At 36.6% G+C, this 25,063-nt stretch overlaps 2 protein-coding genes across 4 annotated transcripts in view; one reads left to right on the top strand and one right to left on the bottom strand.

Moving 5' to 3' along the window:
* The first annotated feature begins 1,147 nt into the window (after positions 1-1,147).
* LOC128682483 (uncharacterized) lies at positions 1,148-20,792 on the top strand. Its single transcript, XM_053767185.1, has 16 exons — positions 1,148-1,414; positions 2,343-2,502; positions 3,843-3,981; positions 4,496-5,655; positions 7,050-7,180; positions 8,378-8,499; positions 10,740-10,873; positions 12,287-12,394; positions 13,192-13,309; positions 14,279-14,417; positions 15,708-15,864; positions 16,644-16,746; positions 17,239-17,346; positions 18,052-18,157; positions 18,697-18,778; positions 19,226-20,792. The coding sequence occupies exons 1-16, from the start codon at positions 1,254-1,256 to the stop codon at positions 20,474-20,476; spliced, it is 4,179 nt and encodes a 1,392-aa protein (XP_053623160.1). The 5' UTR covers positions 1,148-1,253; the 3' UTR covers positions 20,477-20,792.
* A 1,452-nt stretch (positions 20,793-22,244) lies between these two features.
* LOC128682481 (uncharacterized) overlaps positions 22,245-25,063 on the bottom strand; it is a 60,275-nt gene continuing 57,456 nt past the window's right edge. For all 3 annotated transcript variants that reach the window (XM_053767178.2, XM_053767176.2, XM_053767177.2), the window contains exons 55-56: positions 23,628-23,792; positions 22,245-22,922 (exon numbers count right to left, since the gene is read on the bottom strand). In XM_053767178.2, coding sequence (XP_053623153.1) covers positions 22,845-22,922; positions 23,628-23,792 — 243 coding nt within the window. In that variant the 3' untranslated portion in view covers positions 22,245-22,844. The remainder of the gene's footprint in view (positions 22,923-23,627; positions 23,793-25,063) is intronic.

Genomic DNA, 25,063 nt, shown 5'->3' on the forward strand with positions numbered 1-25,063 from the left:
TCTTTTATCTATAATTAATAGGTACGAGACAGTATCCCATAACACAAGTCTCGAACTTAGTTTTTGGGGCTAATTCAATCTGTGTGATTTGTACCTATTTATTAATTAAATTTATATGATTTGATTTGTTAAATGAGTCACCTTTGCACTCGACAATACGAATTAATATTTCAGTTTTCAAGCACAGTTACGCTGTTTGGACTGCATCATAAAACATGGGAAGTATCACACGCGGTGGGCGTCACGCGATATTCATAGATTATTCACATTGAACTAACGAATAATCTTTTTTTTTTTTTAATATATTAGGACAAATCACACAGATTGAGCTAGCCCCAAAGTAAGTTCGAGACTTGTGTTATGGGATGCTAACTCAACGATACTATATTTTATAACAATAACATATATAGATAAACATCCAAGACACGGGCCAATCAGAAAAGATCGTTTTCCATCATGATCCGACCGGGGATCGAACCCGGGACCTCTCGGTTCAGAGGCAAGCACTTTACCACTGCGACACCAAGGTCGTCGGTTTCGATGTTGAAAAAATTTTATCGTCATTTTTCATTCTTTCTTGTTCACGCCAATGCCTCTTTTTCCATTTTTCTTTCGTGAGTATACTGGATGAAATTTCTATAAAATAGTATGTTTGTGCTTAGTTTAATATGTAACTACCTATCATACTTACACTAATAAGTCGATTTGTATTTGTATATTTTTTATATATAGCTGCGCCCTGGGGCTTTGCTCACGTGAGTATTTCGGGACAAAAAGTACTCTATGTGTTATTCTAGGTATTCTAGGTTCTGTAGTGATTTCATAACAATTGGTCCAGTAGATTTTGCGTCTAAATCAACTCACTACAACAAGAAGTCGCAACTTCCCTAACTCCTAATTCAGTTGCTTGATAATAGATGGCGCTAGTATATTAAAAATGAATATATGGAATCTATCTTTGGATCAAATATCACAAAATTGTATTGGAAAAATAATTATTTTTCGTAATAAAAAGTAGTTCTCCTACAGTAATGTTTTTATATGTGTGATGCTCCACTTTTTATGCTGCTTGTGCAGTCGTCTCATGTCATGGTGGTTGTTTTGTTTGTCAACTAATGTCAATGTCAAGTCAATTGTTTGGATTGGTGTACCTAACGGTTTCCTGAGTTATATTCCATTTGAACTTTGAAAACAAAAGTTTTGCTTTTTGTACAATTATTTTGTACAAAATTTGATTTGAATAGTTACGTATCATGGAAGCAAACAATTTCGTTGCAAGACTAAAAGCTAACGGGACCGAAAATGATTTGTGTGACTTGACGAAGGTGATCGACGAACATAAAGTTATTTTATCCAAATTACCATCGAAAGACAAAGGTTCTTTCTGTTTGAATGTCTTATGTATACTGTGCAGGTATGTATGTCCCATTCCTTGACTGTATTATTCCTTATATCTGTTCTATTAACTATATGGTTCTGAAGGTGACCTATGAAAATGTCTTCAAACAAGCCAAATTAAAATGAAAGAAATCATTTACGTATTACATACCTAATAATTATCAGATTTTATCACATTAGATTTCGAATGGTGCTTTTCGTGAAAATTTTAATATTACTCTTGCATGAAACATCTAAATTTGTTTAGTAACATTTATGCATTTTACTTCCAAATGTTTGATTGAGAGCATTTGAATGTTAATGAGCATTGTAATATAGATTACTATATATCATATTACATATTACTATTACATACTATCCTTCATATATCATATTATCTTACATTTTTCATAGTAAGTGTAAGTTGTCACTATCGTATATCACTGCACAACTTAATCTCTACAAGCATTCTATAGTTTTGTTAGGATATCAGTGTTGCCATGTCCGATTTATTACTGGCCCACATGGGACAGCTCAATCCCGCTTTTTTGTATTAGCAGTCGGAAGCAAATAAAACTACTTTTTTTTTTTTATTAATAGACAGCCAGTTCCAAAATCGCAGGCTCATCTTAAAAAAAAGAAGGTTTATGTTCTAGCTTACCCTACCCGGGTTTGCGGTGTCACAGCCCCTAAGATAATATGACAGATGAGAGACAGAAGAGTGTGTACTGATTATAGATGGAAATAGAAATCTTTTATTGCTAATGTACCTATATATGTGGCCTCCAAATCAAAAGCGCCCCGCCCCGCACTTATGTTTAATAATTTGAATGATTCTTTTAATGATAGATTTAGATAAAAATTTAGATAATTTAGTTACTTTTATTTATTATTATAAACCCATGTTTTTGCAAATAAATAATCTTTGTCTTTGTCTATGTTATTTTATATATTACACATTCCAGGAACATAGACAAAGTGCCAACATGGAGTGACAACACGGACCCGAGGTTGCTTCTCAGCCTCAGCATCGATTGTGTGAGAGAGACGCAGGGGATGACAAGGACAGATCAAGTCAAAATCTTAGCCTGCATTTACCACATACATCGGTATATTGTGAAACTTGTGAGTAGTGTTTCGATTGTGATTATCCTTACATATTATAAAACAAGTCCTTTCCAGCGTCTGTCTGTATGTTTGCGATAAACTCTTAAACTACCGCCTGGATTTTCATGCGGTTTTCACCAATAGATAGAGTGATTCCTGAGGAAGGTTCAGATAATTTATTGTTTTTATCCGAGCGAAGCCAGCATGGGTTGCTAGTACAATATACAATAGTGATAGATAAATGAGTAAAGGCTCGCAGTGGTCCACTGCCGAAAGAAACTGGGTTGGCTCGACTAAGCAGCAGTGTAGACTCACTCCGCACTCCGCACTTAGAAAGGGCCCAGTCATGAGGCCTATATGCAGAAAATAGCCCTCGATGGCATTAAGAGATTAGATAGATAGACAAATTTTTCAAAGCAGTCATCAAACATATGTTCTGTTTAGATTTGAAGAAAATTTTCTCCAATATTAACAGGATTTTTCAATTGATGCCTGGACAAATGCCACAGATTGAGTTAGCCCCAAAGTCAGTTCGAAGCTTGTGTTATGGGATACTAACTCAACGATGCTATATTCTATAACATATACATATATAGATAAACATCCAAGACCCGGGCCAATCAGAAATGATCATTTTCTCCGAGACCACCAGTGTAGCAGTCGAGACCATTAGGCCATGGAGGTCGTCAGTAATAATATATTATATATATATGTGTGTGTGTGTAATCACGATATGAACTCAAAAATGAAGATTTTTGTACAGTTTCCCCAATAGATTGTATGAGTCCTGAAGGCGGTTTCCGCGTATTGTGGTTTTACACAAGCGAAGCGGGGACAGGCTACTAGTATTATCATATTATATTTTTTTTCTAAATTTTTGACAAGCCTTCAGTGCACTGTGTGTGACTAACTTACATCATCAATTAATTTAAGAACTTTGTTCTTGTCGGTGGAGCATTTTCCATCTAATTCTGTCCTCAGAGCCCCCGATTTCACCCCCCCTATACGACACGAGCTCTGCCTTCTCTTTTATTTCATCCAGGAATGCCCTTCTTGGCTTTCCTTTTCCTCTTCTTGTTTCGAGTTTTCCATCAATCAGATATTTCATAAAGTTGTCGTGACGTGTAAGGTGGCCAAACATCTTTCCCCTTCCTGTCTCTACTGCTTTCAATAACGTTCTTCTCTCTTTGATCTTGTCTAGTAATTCTTCATTTATTTTCTTATCTGTCCTAAACAACGTAACGTGACATAAACTTATCTAGCTTTCATAATGGTTGTCCACAAGATATAAATGGATTTAGCCACCTGTGACAATGGTCTGCTCAACACTATTCTCATAAATGAATGTATGTTTGCAGAGAACCCCAATACCCCCAAAGCTAGTGCTGCAGCTGTCCAGCATGGCGCTCCAGTGTGAAGAGCTTCTAGCGGAGTACGCTAAGACTTACTGGAGCATACTCGCCGACCGGATCGGTTATATTGAGATGTTGAAAGATGGTGAGGATATATTCTAATCCTATCTAATATTATATATATATGTTTGTTACCTCTTCACGCTATATCTACTCAACCAATCTTCTTGAAATTTTGCATACATGTAGTTTGAAGTGTGGAGAAGGATATAGGGTACCTTTCATGCCGGAAAAATATCGCTCCTGTGCGAAATCACGCCAGCGAAGCCGCGGGCGAAAGCTAGTAGGAGTTATTTAAGAAAAATAATTATCTGTCGGGTCTTTACTTTTACGGGACTAATAGAAGCCAAAACAATATTTTTTTTAATTTTTGTCTGTCTGTATATTTATACGAGCATCACGCAAAAGCTACTGGTTGGAATTTGATGCGGTTTACACAATTGTATAGAGGATGGACTAACTTAAAATCTGGTATAAGTTTCATCGCGTTACGTTGCTCAGAACCCGAGATATAGACAATAACAAGTTATGAGCGGACGTAATAAACACTAGTTTAAAATTGTATGATTTCTCTGATTTCATCAGATTTTCTGTTCCAGGAAATATTTCAATAATAAAACTATTGCCGAAACTAACTGAAGACGTGCTCAAAGTCATACAAATATACGACTCCACACAGTTTTGTATCAACATACTGTCATTTCTTTTGAAGAAACTACATTTTTTATACAGCGACCTGCATTCAGTTGAGCTGAATCAGGTTTATGGACAAATTTTCTACTGTTTAAAAACGAAAAATGATTTGAAGAACTTCAAGAAATTATCCGCCAAGGACGTACTAGATTTATACGTTAAATTCAACGATTGTTTTTACGTTATCGTTAAGAATTCATCGAGGCATTTCTTCAAAGAATCAGTTTTGTCCAGCGCTGTCTCAACTTGTATAAATATTTTAGCACACAATTCAGATATGACCAAGTGTTTCCAAACATTTTATTTGAACGCTTTCTGCGTTATATTCAAGAACATCGACTGTGATATAGACGCAGCATTTTCAAATCTTTCACAATCATTTGAGACGATGAATATAAACACAAAAATAATTTACGCTAGTTATCCATTCGTGAATCAATTGCTGAGATTGTATATTGACTATATAGTGGCGAATGTGGAAGATTGGACGTCGATTTTCAAAGGTAATAATATCATGGAAAATTGTTTGAAAATCATATTTTTACTAATGAAAAAATCTAAACACTGCGAACAGTTGTTGAAATGTGAATTGTGCAAAGTTAAAACTGGCTTACACGACGCAATACGTCTATCATTTTTAAGCATACATCTAGTTAAGCTAACCGACAACATTGGTAATATATTACCAATATTCACTAATATAATCGAAGAGCAACATGCTATATTGAAGGATTTGAAGATACTTGGATGTTATAACCACGATAAATGTTATAGGAAATTGCAAACGGACATACACAACACAGCTATTGTGTTAAACAAGTTAAAACACTATGAGTATTCGATTAATTTGTTCAACATATATTTGGAGTATGAAATAAAGAATTTCAAGGATAATAGTGAATTGAAAAATATCAGTCGAGCATTATACAATAAGAGTATATGTGAATTGGATTTTAGGAGATACGAAGATGCGTTGAAAAATGCGTTTTTGAGTCTAGTTTTTGCGTATCCGGATGGTCTGGACACTGATAAATATATGAGTCTGGTGATGGACATAAAAGCTAAGGTATGTTATTAAAAATATAATATTTTTATTTATTTTTTTATTATTATTTTGTTTTTGAATGTGTGACGTGAAAATGTGTCTTTAAATGCCTAATTAATTTATGATTTTTCGAAATGAAAACTGCCTTTCTGATAATTAATGGAGATCAAATTCAAATTAAAAATTGTTTATTAAAATTAGGATAATATACATCACTTATTGACGTCAAAAAATTACCAAAACCAAGTCTACTGCCGACTTCCAAAGCGCAGGTGAAGAAGAAGCGGCGCAACAAACTTCACCGCAGCCTTTTCTCCAAGGACGTCAATTAACAATATATATAACTTATACATATGTTATCATTGTTAAAAATGTCAAAATTTAAATGGATAAATAAAAAAGTATTCTATTTTCAATGAAATAATTGAAAATTGTCATACAAAAAAATATATAAATAAAAAGCTAAATGTATATGTAGTGGTTTACCATTGACAATTCACATACGAGTTGATAAAGTGCAGATTTCCTCGCGATGTTTCCCTTCACCGGAAGCAAGTGGTGGCCGATGAAAACTTACTATACCTGAGTCAGATTGGTGTACAAACTCGTGTGTCACGAGTAGGATACGAACCTGGGACCTTTCGATCCACAGGCGGGCGTCTTAACCACCGCTTCGAATTTCAATTTCATATGATTTTATTTATTTATTTATTTATATATTTATTTATTTATATATTTATTTATTTATTTATTTTTTTACACATGACGTGACATTGTGATATTCTTTGTAACACTTACTATTATTATTGAATATTGTATTAAAGAATACAGCAACTTTATTAATAATTAATTGTCTTTATTTATTTAACTTGCAATGTAACTAAGTTTATCGACCGAGCGAGCGATGTCTATCTGTCAACTTGGGGCAAAAATACATTTTTCGTATGTTTTTTGTATGTATGTACGCATGTATGTATGTATGTATGTATGTGTGTAACGCGATAACTTTCGAACATAATGGTCTACGTACGTGGTTCCTATATTACTGTTAAGTGATTAATACAAAATATTTTATACTACTGCTGACGTTGATGCTCACTGTGGACAAACCTCTGTGGTTTTTGTCAGTGTTCTTATATTATGTACTATATATATTTGTTCTTTATATGTGAAATAAATATATTAAAAAAAAACCGTTGGTCTGATTTTGATTTTAAGTTCGTGGGGCATCAAAATCGGTTAAGTCGTTTTCGAAATACAATTTTGTAAAAACTTCACAAAAAAATTATTGTGTACGCGAAGGTTTAAGTTACAATTAATGAAATTAACAAAAAAAAATCGTGTCAAAAATTAAATTTTCCTTACAAATAATATTTTTTTAATGATTTTTTTTTTCTCCTGATTGCTATTGCCAGGCATTAAAATGCGACGATGATGAATGTCGAGACAGTCTCCAGTCGCTGTCTGTGTTGGACGCTTGCAAAGTTTGTTTGGAAGAGAAACGATACGGACATTTGAGACCTTTCTACGTACCAGTGAAATTCAGGTAGCTTTGTGTTTATTTTTTTACGAGCTGCGCCCCGGGGCTTCGCTCCCGCGGGAATTTCGGGATAATAAGGACCCTATGTGTTATTCCATGTTATATTGTACCCATACAACATTATTTAATTATTTGTCATGTTATTTTAATAATCCTCTTATGTTTGTCAAGCAAAAATACATTTTTTGTATGTATTTATTTATTGGCACACAAAACAGTTTAACAGCATAGCATGTTAAGCTTGATGACCACCATTCGGAGGAGCAAAGCTGGTTTCTTTGGCCACATACAAAGGGGACCCCAGTTTGAATTTCTAAGACTGATTCTTGAAGGCTTGAAATACCTGGCGAAAGACCTCCTGGCCGCCCTCGACGAAAGTGGTTTGATGACATAAAGGATTGGACCGGCCTTAGATACAACCAACAGCAAATAGCGGCCCAAAGCCGCGAGGGTTTCCGTGTGCTGACTCAAAACTTCAATTCGAAGATGGCACCCTATGATTATGATGTTAAACTTAATACAATGGGTACAGTGGCTGGTTGAGAAACCAAGAATGTAGTGCGCACAGCGTGATTTACATTGTTGACAAAGAGAACAATATACTTTAATAACTATCAAACATATATGAAGTTATATTAAGACATTGGGTATGGACAAGATTCATGAATTTTTGTATTGAATTTACTGTATAATATTGATATTATAATCTAACATTAATTGAATAAAATGAACAAAGTGAAATATATGTTCAAAACAATTTCAAATATGTTTGTTTGTAACGCGACAACTTACGAACCGTCGGTCTGATTTTGATGAAATATAAAAGGTATGTAGGATCTGTCAATAGAATTTTGAAGTTCGTGCGGCGTCAAAATCGGTTAAATCGTTTTTGAAATATTCACAATTTTGTAAAAACTCATGAAAAATTTGTTGTGTTCGCGAGGTCTGAGTTCGCGGCGAACAACTAGTATTATAAATGCGAAAGTTTGTGAGGATGCATGTGTGTATGTTTGTTACTCTTCCACGCAAAATCTACTGGACAGATTGTCATGAAATTTGGTACACGGGTAGAATATAACCTGGAATAACACATAGGGTACTTTTTATCTCGAAATTCCCACGGGAGCGAAGCCACGGGCGAAGCTAGTATAATATAATGTGGAATGATCTAGTACAGTTTTGTATTGTGTGTGTAATTTTCAGTCTTCTCCTTCAACATGAATTGTCGCTGTACTGCAAGCTGTGGCCGTCGCTGGTGCCGCTGTCGGGGGCGCTCAGGGCTCTGTGGCTCCTCGGCCGAGGAGGCTACGCTGCCGTCTGCTCAGGTCAGATTGCTTTGTAAAAAAGAAAGAAAGTGTAGGGAATATACGATTTAAAGAGAATACTCGTTAAAACAATTTATTGAAAAAGTGCAACGTAAGTACAGAAAGTGACATCAGCGCGCAATAGACAAAAGGTTCCACGAATATAAATTCAAATCCAAAATTCTTTATTCAATTCAGGATGATATACATCACTTATTGACGTCAAAAAATTACCTAAACTAAGTCTACTGCCGGCTTCCAAGGCGCAGGTGAAGAAGAAGCGGCGCAACAAACTTCATCGCAGCCTTTTCTCCAAGGACGTCAGTTAACAAATATAGGTCTTATACATATATTAAAAATTAGGAGGACGAATTTACATCATTATTAAAAATGTCAAAATTTGAATGAATAAATAAAATAAAAGTTGTATTTCCAATAAAATTATTGAAAATTGTCACATAATATATACATATATATATATATAAAGCTAAATGTACAAAACGTACGTAATAATGTCATAAATCAATTACATATGTTATGAGGATACTGCACCACGCTTGGGCCAGATATTATTGTCGTTCACATAATCATCAGACTTGCAATATGCCTTTTTACAAAGAACTTCTTTTATATAATTTCTAAATTATAGAACATTTTTTTTAATGCCTAGGCGTTGTTTGAATTCTTCAAACATCCTCCCTTAAACATAAGCACATCATGGATGAACAGTAAGCCAATTTTGAGTGCGGCGTGGCTTTGGTCAGGGCATCTGCAACCAGTTCGTTTGTCTGTATGTAGCGAACATCAATGGCTCCTCCAAGTACTTTGTCACGGACACAATGGTGCCTCACGTAATATAATATTTTATATTCTTCCAACATATAAAGAAAGAGAGAGAGAGAGAGAGAGAGAGAAAGAACAATTTTATTTGCCAAAAATATAAGTACATTATTATATATTAATTTATGTTGAAATGAATTAAACCTACATGTTTTACCGAATATAGGTATGCAAATATAAATAAATTAATTAGCTTTTTGCCCGCGGCTTCGCCCGCGTAAATTTTTGCTAGATAAAAGGTACCCTATGTCCTTCTCCGTACTTCAAACTACATATTGTGTGCAAAATTTCAAGAAGATTGGTTGAGTAGATAGAGCGTGAAGTGGTGACAAACAAATTTACTTTCGCATTTATAATATTAGATAGGATTAGAATAAATGAGGAGGATGCTATCCACTACAAATGACAAAAAAAATATTATTTATACTAGCTCTAAATCCCATCAGTGTATCATTAAATAAATCATTTAAAGTATAATAACATTATTCAGTTAATAAATCATCATTTGCCCATCACTTGTCCCATCATCGGGGGTCGGCGCGAAATGTCCGCAAAAAATAAAGACCCGGAAGTGCTTTTTTAAAATAGATACTTTAAGCCTTTATATTGATTTTGGAATTTTGTTGTAAATTTTCGGTGCCATACACACTGTACTATTACCGAGCAAAGCAGTTTTCGTGTGAGCATAAAAAAATGTGGGACTCGTCTGTGATTTTACGACCGGATGACTGGCGTCAATCCTCCCCGGGAATGCTGTCGTTGTCAGTCGTCAAGATATGTGTCCCTTGGTCGCCTCTTACGACATCCAGGTTATGGAGTAGACTTATTTTGGGGCGTGTGAAAACAAGCTACAAAAACTACTATTAATTACTACAACAAAGCTTTTGAGTCGCAGTGTCGCTCAAAACTCAATTTTGATATCTTCAACCGATTGAGCTGAAATTTTGCACACACGTTCAGTTTGGACGACAATATATTATTATTATGATAAACATGACCTGATGTTGCACCCAGGAACGGCTCCAGACGAGGGAACGATTTACTTCGCGGACATTTATGTTTATTTTTCACTCGATAACATCTCTCATTCTCTCTTTGACGACCTCGGTGGCGCAGTGGTAAAGTGCTTGCCTCTGAACCGAGAGGTCCCGGGTTCGATCCCCGGTCGGGTCATGATGGAAAATGATCTTGGATTGGCCCGGGTCTTGGATGTTTATCTATATATGTATTTGTTATAGAATATAGTATCGTTGAGTCAGTATCCCATAACACAAGTCTCGACTTATTTTGGGTCTAGCTCAATCTGTGCGATTTGTCCTTAAATATTATATTTATGTATAATATTTATAAAAAAAGTCTGTCAGCATTAAAAGTTCGTGTCAAAAATCATTTTTTTCTAATAGAATCAATTTTATTTCCAGCTGAAAACGAAGATTTAATTATGGCAACACTATACGATATGATATTAAAAACGTCAGCAACAGTTCGGACCATTCATAACGATTGTTACAAAAGTGTAATTTGTGATGTGATTTCCATGTTTGACGAGACTCCGGTAAGTACTTTAAATTAATTATATACTCTATATAAATTAAATACTTTATTGTTTACATTACAAATCAACTTGGGGTAAAAATATTTTTTTTTGTGTGTGTATGTAACGTTTGTAACGCGATAACTAACGAACCGTTGGTCCGATTTTGATGAAATTTAAAAGGTATGTAGAATCTGTCAATGGAATTTTTAAGTTTGGTTAAGTAGTTTCAGAAAGATATTGACAATTTTGTAAAAACACATCAACATTGTATTCGCGAGGTCTAATTTTGCGGCGAGCAATTAGTTTATTTCCATAATAAATTTTTGCTAGCGACTTCGCCCGCGTGAGTTTCCCTTGTAAGCGAAAAAAGTGAAATCTAAAGTTATTCTATTGCATAGTGTTATTGTCAATATCTCGGGTTCTAAGCAACGTATCGCGAATTAAAAAGGTACCTATGTAGGATCTGTCAATAGAATTTTGAAGTTCGTGCGGCGTCAAAATCGGTTAAGTCGTTTTTGAAATATTCACAATTTTGTAAAAACTCATGAAAAATTTGTTGTGTTCGCGAGGTCTGAGTTCGCGGCGAACAACTAGTATTATAAATGCGAAAGTTTGTGAGGATGCATGTGTGTATGTTTGTTACTCTTCCACGCAAAATCTACTGGACAGATTGTCATGAAATTTGGTACACGGGTAGAATATAACCTGGAATAACACACAGGGTACCTTTTATCCCGAAATTACCACGGGAGCGAAGCGCCGGAGCAAAGCTAGTAATATCCAATAAATGATTTATGTAATGTAGCTCAAACGAAAGTGACATTTTTTTTTAGTTTTCGCCATAAACTGAGGGATAAAAATGTTAGGGTTACGATTTTTGTGATCTTACAGCGTCCCTGGTCGTACAGTGCGACTAAGGGACACATGCCTTAACAACTGATACGGTAACGATAACATTACCAAAGAGTGTTGACCTGGCAGGCGGACGGTTGCAAAGCCAAATCTTCAAAATGTAATGATCGATTATTTTTACGGGATTCTGTGGCTTCGATTCGTCACAGCTCAGAAAGTAACCGAGACCACGCTATGAAGCGCCGGCAAAAGTGAAAACTTGAATGTTAACGTTGTGCATTTTTGACGTGTTACGAATAATCGATCAGTGCACGAAGTGCGGGTTAAAATTTCACTTCTCACCATCGAATCGATTCGAAACACAGACACAGCGAACCAATCACGTTGCGCCATTGTGACGCAACGACAACCACACTGCAATACCATTGGTGCGCTGCGTCTCACTGTGTGAATTGAAATGCTAACCGGCGCTAAACACTCAGGTCACGCGTGTCCTGACGCGAGTTTAACATTTTCTACCCATCACAAGAAGTGCACAGCGCCGCTGAACAAGTTTTCACTTCAATGATATATCCGTAGGCGTCGAGCACAGAACTGCAGCTCACCCAAGCGGCAATGTTCTTTCTAAAAGCAGAGCTAGACCTTTACGATGCCAGTGAGAAATATGGCTGGAAGAATACAGAACCGGTGAGTTTATTGTCAGAGTGTTTATTATATCAATTTAACTGGCCGATAATAGCCAGCCAACTTGCAGTCCTGCTAATATTATAATTAAATATATTAGGACAAATCACACAGATTGAGCCGGCCCCAAAGTAAGTTCGAGACTTGTGTTACGGGATACTAACTCAACGATACTATATTTTATAACAAATACATATATAGATAAACATCCAAGACCCGGGCCAATCAGAAAAAAAATATTTTCCATCATGACCCGACCGGGAATCGAATCCAGGATCTCGGTTCAGAGGCAAGCACTTTATCACTGCGCCACCGAGGTCGTCCGTAATTATAAATGTGAAAGGTTGTGAAGATATATGTGTGTATGTTCATTACTCTTTCACACGAAATCTGCTGAACCGATTGTTTTAAAAATTAGGGCACGGGTAGAATATAACTTGGAATAACACATAGGGTACTTTTTATCACGAAATTCCCACGGGAGCGAAGCCCCGGGGCGAAGCTAGATTTGTTATATGTATAGATAAATATACGTATATTTTTAATAATACTCGGTGGCGCAGTGGTAAAGTGCTTGCCTCTGAACCGAGAGGTCCCGGGTTCGATCCCCGGTCGGGTCATGATGGAAAATGATATTTTTCTGATTATATATCTATATATAATCATGTATTTGTTATAAAATATAGTATCGTTGAGTTAGTATCCCATAACACAAGTCTCGAACTTACTTTGGGGCCGGCTCAATCTGTGTGATTTGTCCTAATATATTTATTTATTTTATTATATTTATATTTAATCAGAACACAGATCCGGACGAGGTTACTGTGCGAAGGACATTGTCTCAGGAACACGAGGCCTCGACTCGCGCCATACAAGCGGTGGATATCATGACTGATGTGTTACCTTACATTGCCAGAGGTAAATATATACTATTATTATAAGGAGGTAAGCGTTTGTGAGTTTGTATGTTTACCCGCCGGTAAAATCTAAAACTACCGAACCGATTTCAAAAATTATTTCACCATTAGAAAGGTACATTATCCGAGATTGTTATAAGCTATATTTTATCTCAGAATTCCCACGGGAGCGAAGCCCCGGGCAATATCTAGTATATCCTATATTTTCTACTAATCGAGCGAGCAAAGTTTTCAAATCAAATTGGGGCTAAAATACATTTTTTGCATGTATGTTTGCAACGCGATAACTTTCGAACCGTTTAAATGGATTTGTTGTACTTGTCACACATACTTTATAATTTATTTTTGAAAATTATTCAAGATTATTATTTTCAAGCATATACCTATATTTGAATACCTATATAGATAGAAGCGGTGGTGGTGTAATGGTTAAGACGCCCGCCTGTGGATCGAAAGGTCCCAGGTTCGAATCCTACTCGTGCCACACGAGTTTGTACACCAATCTGACTCATGTATAGTAGTTTTCATCGACCACCACTTGCTTCCGGTGAAGGAGAACATCGTGAGGAAACCTGCACACCGGTTGATTCTTATCTTGTGTGAGAAATGGAGAAGGCAATGGCAAACCACTCCATTAACAATGTCAAGAAAGTTGTTGTGTTTCATTCCACGTAATGACCACGACCCTCAGCCATGAGGAATACGGCTATGAAGAGAGAAGATAGATAGAAATATTAGGACAAATCACACAGATTGAGCTAGCCCCAAAGTAAGTTCGAGACTTGTGTTATGGGATACTAACTCAACGATACTATATTCTATAACATATACATATATAGATAAACATCCAAGACCCGGGCCAAACAGAAAAAGATCATTTTCCATCATGAACCGACCGGGGATCGAACCCGGGACCTCTCGGTTCAGAGGCAAGCACAGATTATATATATATATTTTATTTTTTTTTCAGTGCCAGTGACAGACAGATTGAAACTAGTCCTGGAGCTAGCCAACATTTTCGTGTATCAGCTGCTGCATTTGTGCAGACAATGCCACGCGCTGCAGCTAGCATACGTGTGCTGCGAGTTGGCCAAACATGTCGGCGATCTGTGAGACTTTAATATTGTATTTAGTTCCAACTATCGGTCCGTTCCGGCTTCGCTCGTGTTAAAAACATTATATTATATTATATTATATGAGATATAAGACCCACATTTGTTAATACTGTTAAAGTACTAGAAGACAAGAATAAGTTATAATTAAATCTAAATAGTAAATTCTAAATTGATTTAAATAAAAAAAATTATGCTAAATCGCCGTCGTCGCGCGGTAAAGTTCCCAGAAGGCTGGCGGCGTTTCCTCATTGTATGGTCAAACTCAAACGTTGTCCAAAATTGTCACCAGCCCTTGGGTCCCCGGAGACATCGACCAGGCCTTCGGGCAAATTACTTTGGAAAGGGTTTTTGCATCCTCAACCCGAGGTCCCAGGGTCTATACAGCAAAAGGCATCTGTTAATCGTGAAGTCTTTGGAGAAAAGGCCGCGGTGAAGTTTGTTGCGCCGCTTCTTCTTCGCCTGCGCTTCGGAAGCCGGCAGTAGACTTGGTTTAAGTAATTTTTTTGACGTCAATAAGTGATGTATATCATCCTAAATTGAATAAAGAATTTTGAATTTGAATAATAAATTATGCACCTAAACCTACTTTAGGAACAGCAATATCTATTGGTGAGAATCGCATGAAAATCGGTGCAGTGGTGTTTTGAGTTTATCGCCAACAGACAGACAGACAGACGCGACAGAGGACTTTATTTTTTTTAATTTATTAATTAATTTAACTTTGTTAAAATGTAAACGATGGACTGAAAGTAGAAAGCTTTTTGAAAGAGTATTTGTTGTACAAATGAAAAAAAAAACCTCTACTTTTAATATAAATTTCGCTACAACTTTTGAACGGTTGAACATATTTTGATCAAACATATCTAAGAATCACCGCATAAAAATTAGCTATCAAATTAAAACAACACCATCCGAATCGGTTCACCCGTTGATGAGCTACGGTGGCAAGTACATAGACAGACGCAATTAGCGATCAAACTTATAACACCCCTCTTTTTACGCCGGGAGTTAAAAATTAAGTATACAATATAACCAATAACTTTTCTTTATATCCTTACATATTGTAAAAAGAAGTGCCCTTGTCACGTCTGTCTGTATGAACGCGATAAACTCAAAAACTATCAGACGGGAGTTTGAGACGATTCTCACCAATATATGTGTGTGGTTCCCGAGAAAGTTCCCGGGACCGGCCGCTAGTTAATATTATTCTGTTTGTCTAGTACGCCTAGCAGTGAGACACAAGATTAACTTTAAATATATGTTAATCTTAAATTTTCTTCTCAGACAAACCTACATGAGGTGCGCAGGAGTGGTGATATCGCACGCGGACAAACAGACAGACAAACAGACGATCACAGATATGGTGACAGCGGTGTGGGCCGCGGCGGGTGACAACCCTGACTTTACCGACGCAGCCCTGGGATTTTTGTGCGACGTCGCGGTGAGTCGTTAATATTTTCCTTGCCATTTTCATATTGATTTATTTTGCTGTATTTTGTGACAGAATTCATTGGTCGATAACAAAAAAAAAAAAACTGTAGTTGAATTCAAGTTAAAATCATTTATTCAGAAATTAGACCTTCACAGGCACTTTTTCACGTCAATTTTTATATTAAACAGTAATTTGTCACAAGCTACAAACTACTGGCATTTCGGAACGACCACTGCTGAGAGGAAATGCCGAAAGAAACTCATTTGAACAGTGTTGGTCCCTATCATGCCATATCGGCTTACCATTATTGTTTCTTACAATGTTTTTCTAATAATATATAAAAGTACATAATGTACATAGTCAAAAGGTATATCAAAACAGGTTATGATTGTGATCCGAGTGCTGATTATACATATATATATATATAGATATAGAGAAACGAGATGACCAGTTCCCTCTGGCAGCAGCCGTTCACGAGTTGACGCATGGGTCAGCCATCGCGTAGCTCAACCTGAGGGGGGAACCTGAATGAAATTGTATTAACTTTTTAAAATTTCACAATAAATTTGTCAATATTTCACATTGAAAGCGAACGACGGGAATATTTGTGTCTGTCATTGTAACAAAATCATTTTTTAATCAAATTACAAAAGAAAAGAAGATTTTTTGACGTCAATAAGTGATGTATGTTATCCTAAATTAAAATAATTTTAAATAGACTATATCAGATATTGTATCAGCGAGCGGCGAGACAGTTCGTAAATGTTGTATATATATATTTTTTTTAGATTTACAAAATACGCGCAGGCGCAGTCGGCGCCGCGGCCAGACTGATACGAATTGTGCAAACGAAAATACAGGAGTCCACGGACAGACGTCCGAATGTGAACTGTGAGTTTCATTGGTCAATTATCCTGCTAATATTATAAACGCGAAAGTTTGTGAGGATGTATGTGTGTATGTTTGTTACTCTTTCGCGCGAAATCTACTGGACCGATTGTTGTGAAGTTTGGTACACGGGTTGAATATAACCTGGAATAACACATAGGGTACTTTTTACCCCGAAATTACCGCGGGAGCGAAGCCTATTGAATCCTAACTAATATTATAATTGCGAAAGTAAGTTTGTTTGTTACCTCTTCACGCTCTATCTGCTCAACCAATCTTCTTGAAATTTTGCATACATGTAGTTTGAAGTGCGGACAAGGGCATACCTTTCAACCCGGAAAATAACTGCCCCCGTGTGAAATCACGCGGACGAAGCCGCGGACAAAAGTCATTTTCTCACATTTGTGTAACGTGAATAGATTTTTTTTTTTAATTTAATGCACAAAGTGGTTAGTTCCGTTGTCCGTAGAAGTATATTTATTTTTATATCCCCAGTGGATTTGTCGTGGGGACGCCTGCTGGAGGCGCAGAGTCGATTGTGCGCCGGCGACCTCAGCGCCGTCAACTATGCGCAGAGACATTACATGGCCGTGAACAATATGGGTGAGTTATCCCCAACTGATTCTTATATATTATACAAGATTATTTGTTGGACAAATTATAAAATACCCGACTTTCAATATTCATTTTTTTTTAAAAAAAACCGACTTTCATTATTCATTTCGCTACAACTTTTGAACGGCTGAACCGATTTTCTATCAATCATACCAAAAAAATTTGCTATCAAATAAAAAAGTCGCATTCAAATCGGTTGATCCGTTGATGAGCTACGGTGCCGCGTGCACAGACAGACATACTTAGCGGTCGAATTTATAACACCCCTCTTGCGTTGGGGGTTAAAAACAAAGTCTTTTACCGCGTCTGTCTGTCTGCTCGCGATAAACTCAAAAACTATTGCACGATGAAAGGTTTGGGTGTATAGTTATTGTTTTATCCGAGCGATGCCGGGACGGGCCGTTAGTATAATAAAAAAATTGAAGTGAAAAACTTCCTGCTAAAGTCTAATCCTGCTAATATTACAAATGCGAAAGTTTGTGAGTATGTATGTGTGTATGTTTGTTACACACGCGTTATCTACTGGACGGATTGTTATGAAATTTGGTACACGGGTTGAAATATAACCTGGAATAACACTTACACACGCTAATAGGGTACTTTTTATCCCGAAATTCCCAAGGGAGCGACGCCAAGGGGCGCAGCTAGATTTTGTATAAATGTTGAGACTGTGATTGTCTATACTATCCTCAGAGTCGCGGCGTCACGCGCGCCGCAGCGCGTCCGCGGCTCTGTCCGGCCGCTCGGCGGAGACGTGCGCGGCCGCCGTGCGCTGTGCATTGTCCCTTTGTCTATACAGGTATTTAAATTATTGTACTAACCTAGTTTACATTTATAAGCATACAAATTTGATAATAATACTATATTCATAATATTTTTTCGCCAACCAAGAGTTACAATGATTTTAAATATGTATGTTACTGGTGTCTAACGCATAACTTTCCAAAGGCGCATAAGGTACATAGAGACTAACATCTTTTGTTCTACGACTTTGTCTAAACGTAATAAATAAAAAGATTTTCCTTTTTTTAGTTTTAATGTCGTTTCTATAAAACGTTAACTCTACGTCCGATTCCGCTACATAACGCTACTGTACTGCCTCGTGTCGCTCGGCTATTGCATACAGTGAACATGTGTGGAATCGCAAATTAGATTGTATTTTTTTATATGAAAAAAAAAACTGCTGATCACGAAAAGTCGTAGAATAAAAGTTGCTTGTTTCGATGTACCCGAGTAGTCTTTAGGAGGTTTTGCGTTTGATGCCAGTGACCCTGTATATTAGGATATAAGTATTTATTGGGTTTATTCTATATTTTGTCTGTTCCTTATTAAATGCAGACGCGCGCGGGCGTGGCGCGGCGGCCGCGCGGCGGCGCCGCGGCTGGCGGAGCTGTATGCGCACGCGCACGATCTCACTTGGGTGAGTATACACTACATGTTTAGGGTCCCGTAGTTAACAAGTTAAATCGTGTCTGTCTGTCTGTCTGTTATCGGCTTAACTCAGGTGTTGTTGGAGCTGTATACCAGGTATATATATCAGGTGTTGTTGAAGCATATATGAGTATATTATTTGAAAATAAACAAAAAAATAATACTTGCCTGTAATTTTTTTGAAAAATTACATAATTCCATTTAATCTAAAGAATCTCATAAAAAATGTTTTAAGATACAGAAATAAATTTTCCATCATCGGAAGCAAGTGGTGGTCGATGAAAACTAGTATACATGAGTCAGATTGGTAAACAAACTCGTGTGGCGCGAGTAGGATTCGAACCTGAGACCTAGTTCACAGCTGAGCGTCTTAACTCAGTGGACCACAACATTAAAATTGAATTGAAAATTGAAATGTGTTATTTTTTTAATACAGGTTAAAATCGACAATCGCCTCAAATATATACTGGGTATGCAGACGAACGAATCGTGCCAAATTTCCAATAAAAAAGATGACATACCACAAGCGTTCACGCCGAAACCAGACATAGAACTCATGTTGGACAATATGACGTTTAAAAAATCTCAAATCAGCCCTTCAATGCCCTGTCTCCCTATAACCCGTTTTCAAACACCAAATTTCTTGAAACACACTAAATGTGATTGCTACGCGTGCGCAATACCACAGTGCTACATATTAGCTGCATTCACTATAGGCTTGGAAGCCATCATGTATTTTAGAACGAATGAGACGGATATAGCGAGAAATTACTTTGAAGGCGCTTTCAAGTGTTTCCACCTGGCCGAGGAGAAGTTGAGAAGCTTCAATGTTAACTGTGAGAAGTTCATCTTTGACGCCGTCAAAAGGGGTTTTGTTGAAACATTGAAGAGATACGAAGTGGAATTGTTGATCGAAGCTGGATATTTTGAATTGTCTTTGAACAATTATGAGAGAGCTGACGTGATTGTTGTACAAATTCACGATATTTTAAATGAATACGACATAGATAGTTATTTGAGGAATGACGTGTTGAATTTGATGGTGTGTTCGGCTGAAACGCGACGGCACGTCAATAGAAACGTTGAATCGAGTCTAGAAGCGGAATTTGAATCGTTAAAATTGCCAGCTAATATGGAGCCGCCGAAAACTCCCGAAATAAAACCAAAAGCGCCGCCCAAAATACCGAAAGTTACAGTGAATGACGAAGAATTGCCGAAAAAGCGTAAGGTCATCAAGCTCAACTTGGACGAAGTCGCGGACACGGGTGAGAGAGAGACGAAAAAGAAGATTGATTTCAAAATTCCCACTCCGGCGACGAAGCGCGCTTTGGAGATTATGACGCCCAGAAATACAAGTTCGATACCTAATATTTCTGTTACAAAGGATGATATTTTTCACACACCTTTAGCCTCGACGTCAGAGGAATTCTTCACGCCAATGTCTTCATTGAAAACTTACGCGGGGAAGTCGTTGAGGCAAAATATAGTTAAGAATTTGGAGGTTGAATTCTCGACCCCTAAAGGGGTAGAAAAGGGGGGGAAGGGGGGGGATTTAATGTCAGAGAAAAGTAGGGTTAAAATTAAGGACAACAAGAGGACGCTGAAGCGAGCGACAAGTCCTGGAAAATTGGTGAAAGTTACACCGAATTCTGTGAGAACTACAAGACGGACACAAAATCCTAACTAATATATTATATATGCGGAAGTAAGTGCGTTTGTTACCTCTTCACGCTTTATCTACTCAACCAGTCTTGAAATTTTGAAACGGAGAAGGATATAGGGTACTTTTCATCCCTGAAAAATAACTGCTCCCATGGCAAATCACGCGGGCGAAGCCGCTGGCAAAAGCTAGTAGGGAATTAGGGATAAACGACACTGGGCTTCGAAGATCAATGGCTGAGGAAACAACCGGCAAAAGAGGAAGAGATTCGAATGTAATAAATCAAGTCCAAATGTAATATTAGCCAAAGTTTGTTTGTTTATTGTAAACACTATTTTTACTATATATTGTTTCATTTCAATCCATTCTGACAACCTTTTTTACACAACTGCCTAAAAAAACGGGTATTATGTTATCAGGGTTAATGTTTGTATGTAAACTCCGTTTTTTCTCACGTCGACCTTTCGTGAAAATGCTAAGTTGCCTGTAAGCTGGCTAGGTTGTATGTCCCTTACTCGCCTCGTACGACATCCACGGGAAACAAGCCAAAAAATATACTTAATAATATCATTTAAAAAAAAATGATTATTTAAAATACATTTATTCAGAAACAAGAACAATTAACAAGTTTATGAACACAAATTTCACAAACTTGTTAATGACTAGATGTCTGTCCCGGCTACGCTCGGGTAAAACCACAATAAAAAAGTAGCCTATGTTATTCCTGAAGGTCACGTCTGTGTCTGTGCCAAATTTCATCAAAATCGGTCCAGTAGTTTTTGAATTTATTCATTACAAAAACACAAATATTTTCTCTTTATAATATTAGTATGTATAGATTGATGTTTTATCTATACTATTATTATAAAAAGGTAAGCGTTTGTGAGTTTATATGTTTGAGGCGGGTAATCTCCGAAACTACCGAACCGATTTCAAAAATTCTTTCACCGTTAGAAAGGTTTCAAAATTCCCAGGGGCATTCCCGGGCAACATCTAGTATTAAATAAATTCGTACAGTCTGTTCGTTTTGTTTGGTGTTGCAATGGCAAAAAATGTAGTTTGTTCAAAATCAGTTTTCTACTCTTTATATAAGCAGTGGCGCTGAAATGGTTAAGACGAGTATCTATGAAACGAAAGGTCCCAGGTTCGAATCCTACTCGTGCCACACCAGTTTGTATATCAATCTGACTCATGTATAGTAGTTTTCATAGACCACCACTTGCTTCCGGTGAAGGAGGATATCGTTAGGAAACCTGTACACTTGTCTATTATTGATTTAATAGATTTATTATATGAATACGAACTATGATAAAATTGCATGAGAATTATCAAAACTCGCAAACACTACAATGAAAAACATTTTGGCTTTTATTTTTATTTTTTTATTATTATTATTATAAAAAGATGTCTCATACATTTATCCTCAAATATCTTAAGACTATATGTGATTAATTGAAAATTGTTAATAACTGTTCACTATTATTAATAATTGCCGAAAGTCGTGATAAATGTGTGAGAAATTAATCACATTTGTCGGTGATTATTAATTACTTAACCATAGTACCGAAAAATAAATTGGTCTCTATTGGTTGCCCTAATTTAATATTTGAATAGATTGAAGCTCCGCTCTGTGCGGTCACAATACTAACCCGACGGCCACAGCTGGGTGTGAGAGCCCTCTGCTGTCCGACGCCAGTAGTTTGTAGCTTGTGAGAAATAACTATAAATATAAAGATTGACGAGAAATAGTGCCTGTGAAGGTCTAATTTCTGAATAAATGATTTGAATTTGAATTTGACTGAATTTTTAACCTGTTGTGCAAAAACCTTGGGTCTGGCTACGTTTGCGTAGCGAATTATTAATAATAAATAATAAAATTAATTTCAATTGATTATTAATATTTACCGAATCACGTGGTTATTATTAATAATGTAGTAAAACTGTTAATAATTTTCAATTAATCAAACTTACCGTGACATTATACATCAAAGAAAGCTTATAAAGACGAGTTAGCGTCGACAAATTATATAAAAACGCTCCCATGCGCGTCTCATACAAATGGGATCTTGGGCCGATTTGTTTTTTAACCCCCGTCGCAAAAAGATATAATGTGTTTCACCGCTAAGTGTGTTTGTCTGCCTGTGTACGTGGCACCGTAGCTCATCAACGGATGAACCGATTTTGATGCGGTTGTTTTTATTCGATAGCAAATTTTTATGCGGTGGTTCTTGGATATGTTTGATCAAAATCGATTCAGCCGTTCAATAGTTCAATGTAGCGAAATGAATATTAAAAGTCGGGGGTTTTTTAATTTGTCTAACAAATATATTTGTTTAGAAGTCTACACTTTTCTCTGTCTACGATGTATAGAGATGTGCAGATATGTCTGTACTCTTCACACCCACGGCGTCCACCCAGACCTCGTGACCTGCAGGATCCGAGGACTCGTGCAATGGACCAGGAAACATGATATCTGGAAACATTTTATAGTAAGACTAGATGTTGCCCGGGACTTCGCTCTCGTGGGAATTTTGTGATAAAATATAGCCTACAGCAATCTTGGATAATGTACCTTTCTAATGGTGAAATAATTTTTAAAATCGGTTCGGTAGTTTCGGAGATTACCCGCCTCTAACATACAAACTCACAAACGCTTACCTCTTTATATAATAGTATAGATTGAATTGTAAAAAATATATTGCTATTTAACAATACAATCCTTATACTAACTAATTCTTCTTCTTGAAATTTCGCATACTAGCTGCGCCCCGGGGCTTCGCTCCCGTGGGAATTTCGGTATAAAAATTACCCTCTGTGTTATTTCAGGTTATATTCTACTCGTGTACCAAATTTCATAACAATCCGTCCAGTAGATAATGCAATTATAATTAATTACAGTAATTATAATATTAGTTGGGGTATTATTTAAGAGTATGGAGAAGGACATAGGGTGCCTTTCAACCCGGAAAAAACTATTGTTCCCGTGGGATTTGCGAAAAACCTGTATTCTACGATAGGTGGCGATAAACACTAGATGGCGCTGTCTGTATTTGAAACGCGCTATGGATATTTCAATTCAACAATCCCAATCGCATTTTAATACGAAGATAAAACTGTGCCCGAGGACATTTAAGCGGACGAAGCCGCGGTTAAACAGCTAGTCCAAGTATAAACTCACCTGCTCCACTATACTGTAATCAGCTTTTTGTTCAAACTCAGCGAAAACTTCGTCGAATAATTTCATATATGACACTTTGTATTTCCTGTTCGATTTCTGTACGAGGTCCCGCGTCACGTGGTGGGACAGACAACGCCCGGATATCAAGGCTTGTATGTGTGGGAGCTGGAACGAGAATAATAAATAAATAAATAAAACAGCTTAAGGGTTCCAGATATAGAGGAAGACTAAGAAGAAATGGATGGAGTGTGTCAAGGATAGTATGAACCGGAAATGAATAAGAATCTCCAAAGACAAAAGCCTAGGTGTCTTGCGATCGGGATAAAAATGAAAATTTTGTCTCACATACAGTATCACTAGATACAAATTTATATATACATACATATACTAATGAATATATAAGGACAAATCGCACAGATTGAGCCGGCCCCAAAGCAAGTTCGAAACTTGTGTTATGGGATACTAACTCAACGATACTATATTCTATAACAAATACATATATAGATAAACATCCAAGACCCGGGCCAATCAGAAAAAGATCATTTTCCATCGTGACCCGACCGGGGATCGAACCCGGGACCTATCGGTTCAGAGGCAAGCACTTTACCACTGCGACACGAAGGTCGTCAAATGTATATTGTATATATATATATATATATATATATATATATATATATGTATATATATATATATATATATATATATACAATAAATATATATATATATATATAATGTATAAGTGTTCACGTAACAAGTTAATTTATGAGAAGAGCGAAAGAGTTGTATTGTTGTTGGACTCGTGTGTCACATACTGTACTTATTTAGAGCTGGCGCTGGAGATGAACGTGTTGCGGGCATAAATTTCAGTATTCTAAATCGTTACGTAATATTTGTGAGTTGTAATTTGTTAATGTGTATTTCGGACAATATACACCGGGCTTTCGTGAACTGCAGTCATCGGTTTCATTTGAACATCCTTCTCAATCAGAACTCGTGTTATTAACACGCACATCATTAACATTCGGGGATAGGCAACTGTGTTAGGATCTTGTAAAATTCCAAAAACTGTTGTTGATATTGTATTTTATTTTTATATTAATTGGGACACATGACAGAGTTCGTAGCCGTAGATTTTCTTCTTTTTTTAGAAAAACAACCTTATACAAAAATAAAAAACTTGTGTTGATAAAAAACTTGTGTTTTTTGTTAAAAAACGCCGCGAACACATAGCTATTTTAGTAAATACGTAAAATATTTTATTAAATCAATGTGTTCCAAAGTACATCGGAATAAATGAATGAATTAAAACTATTGCTTGTGTGAGCTTGATATATTGTGACGTCACGATTTCTAGAGTCAAAATGCATCCAACTGATATTATAAATATGAATGGAAGTTTGTTTTATTCATGTACCAAATAAATAATTTTTCTTTCT

The sequence above is a fragment of the Plodia interpunctella genome, chromosome 30 (assembly GCF_027563975.2).
Source record: "Plodia interpunctella isolate USDA-ARS_2022_Savannah chromosome 30, ilPloInte3.2, whole genome shotgun sequence".
Classification (NCBI taxonomy): domain Eukaryota; kingdom Metazoa; phylum Arthropoda; class Insecta; order Lepidoptera; family Pyralidae; genus Plodia; species Plodia interpunctella.

Coding starts and splice junctions, on each gene's coding strand:
- LOC128682483 (XM_053767185.1), top strand. CDS start 1,254: ATGGAAGCAAACAATTTCGTTGCAAGACTAAAAGCTAACGGGACCGAA. Junction 12,395..13,191: donor GCTGGAAGAATACAGAACCG/GTGAGTTTATTG, acceptor ATATTTAATCAG/AACACAGATCCGGACGAGGT. Junction 17,347..18,051: donor CATGGCCGTGAACAATATGG/GTGAGTTATCCC, acceptor TACTATCCTCAG/AGTCGCGGCGTCACGCGCGC.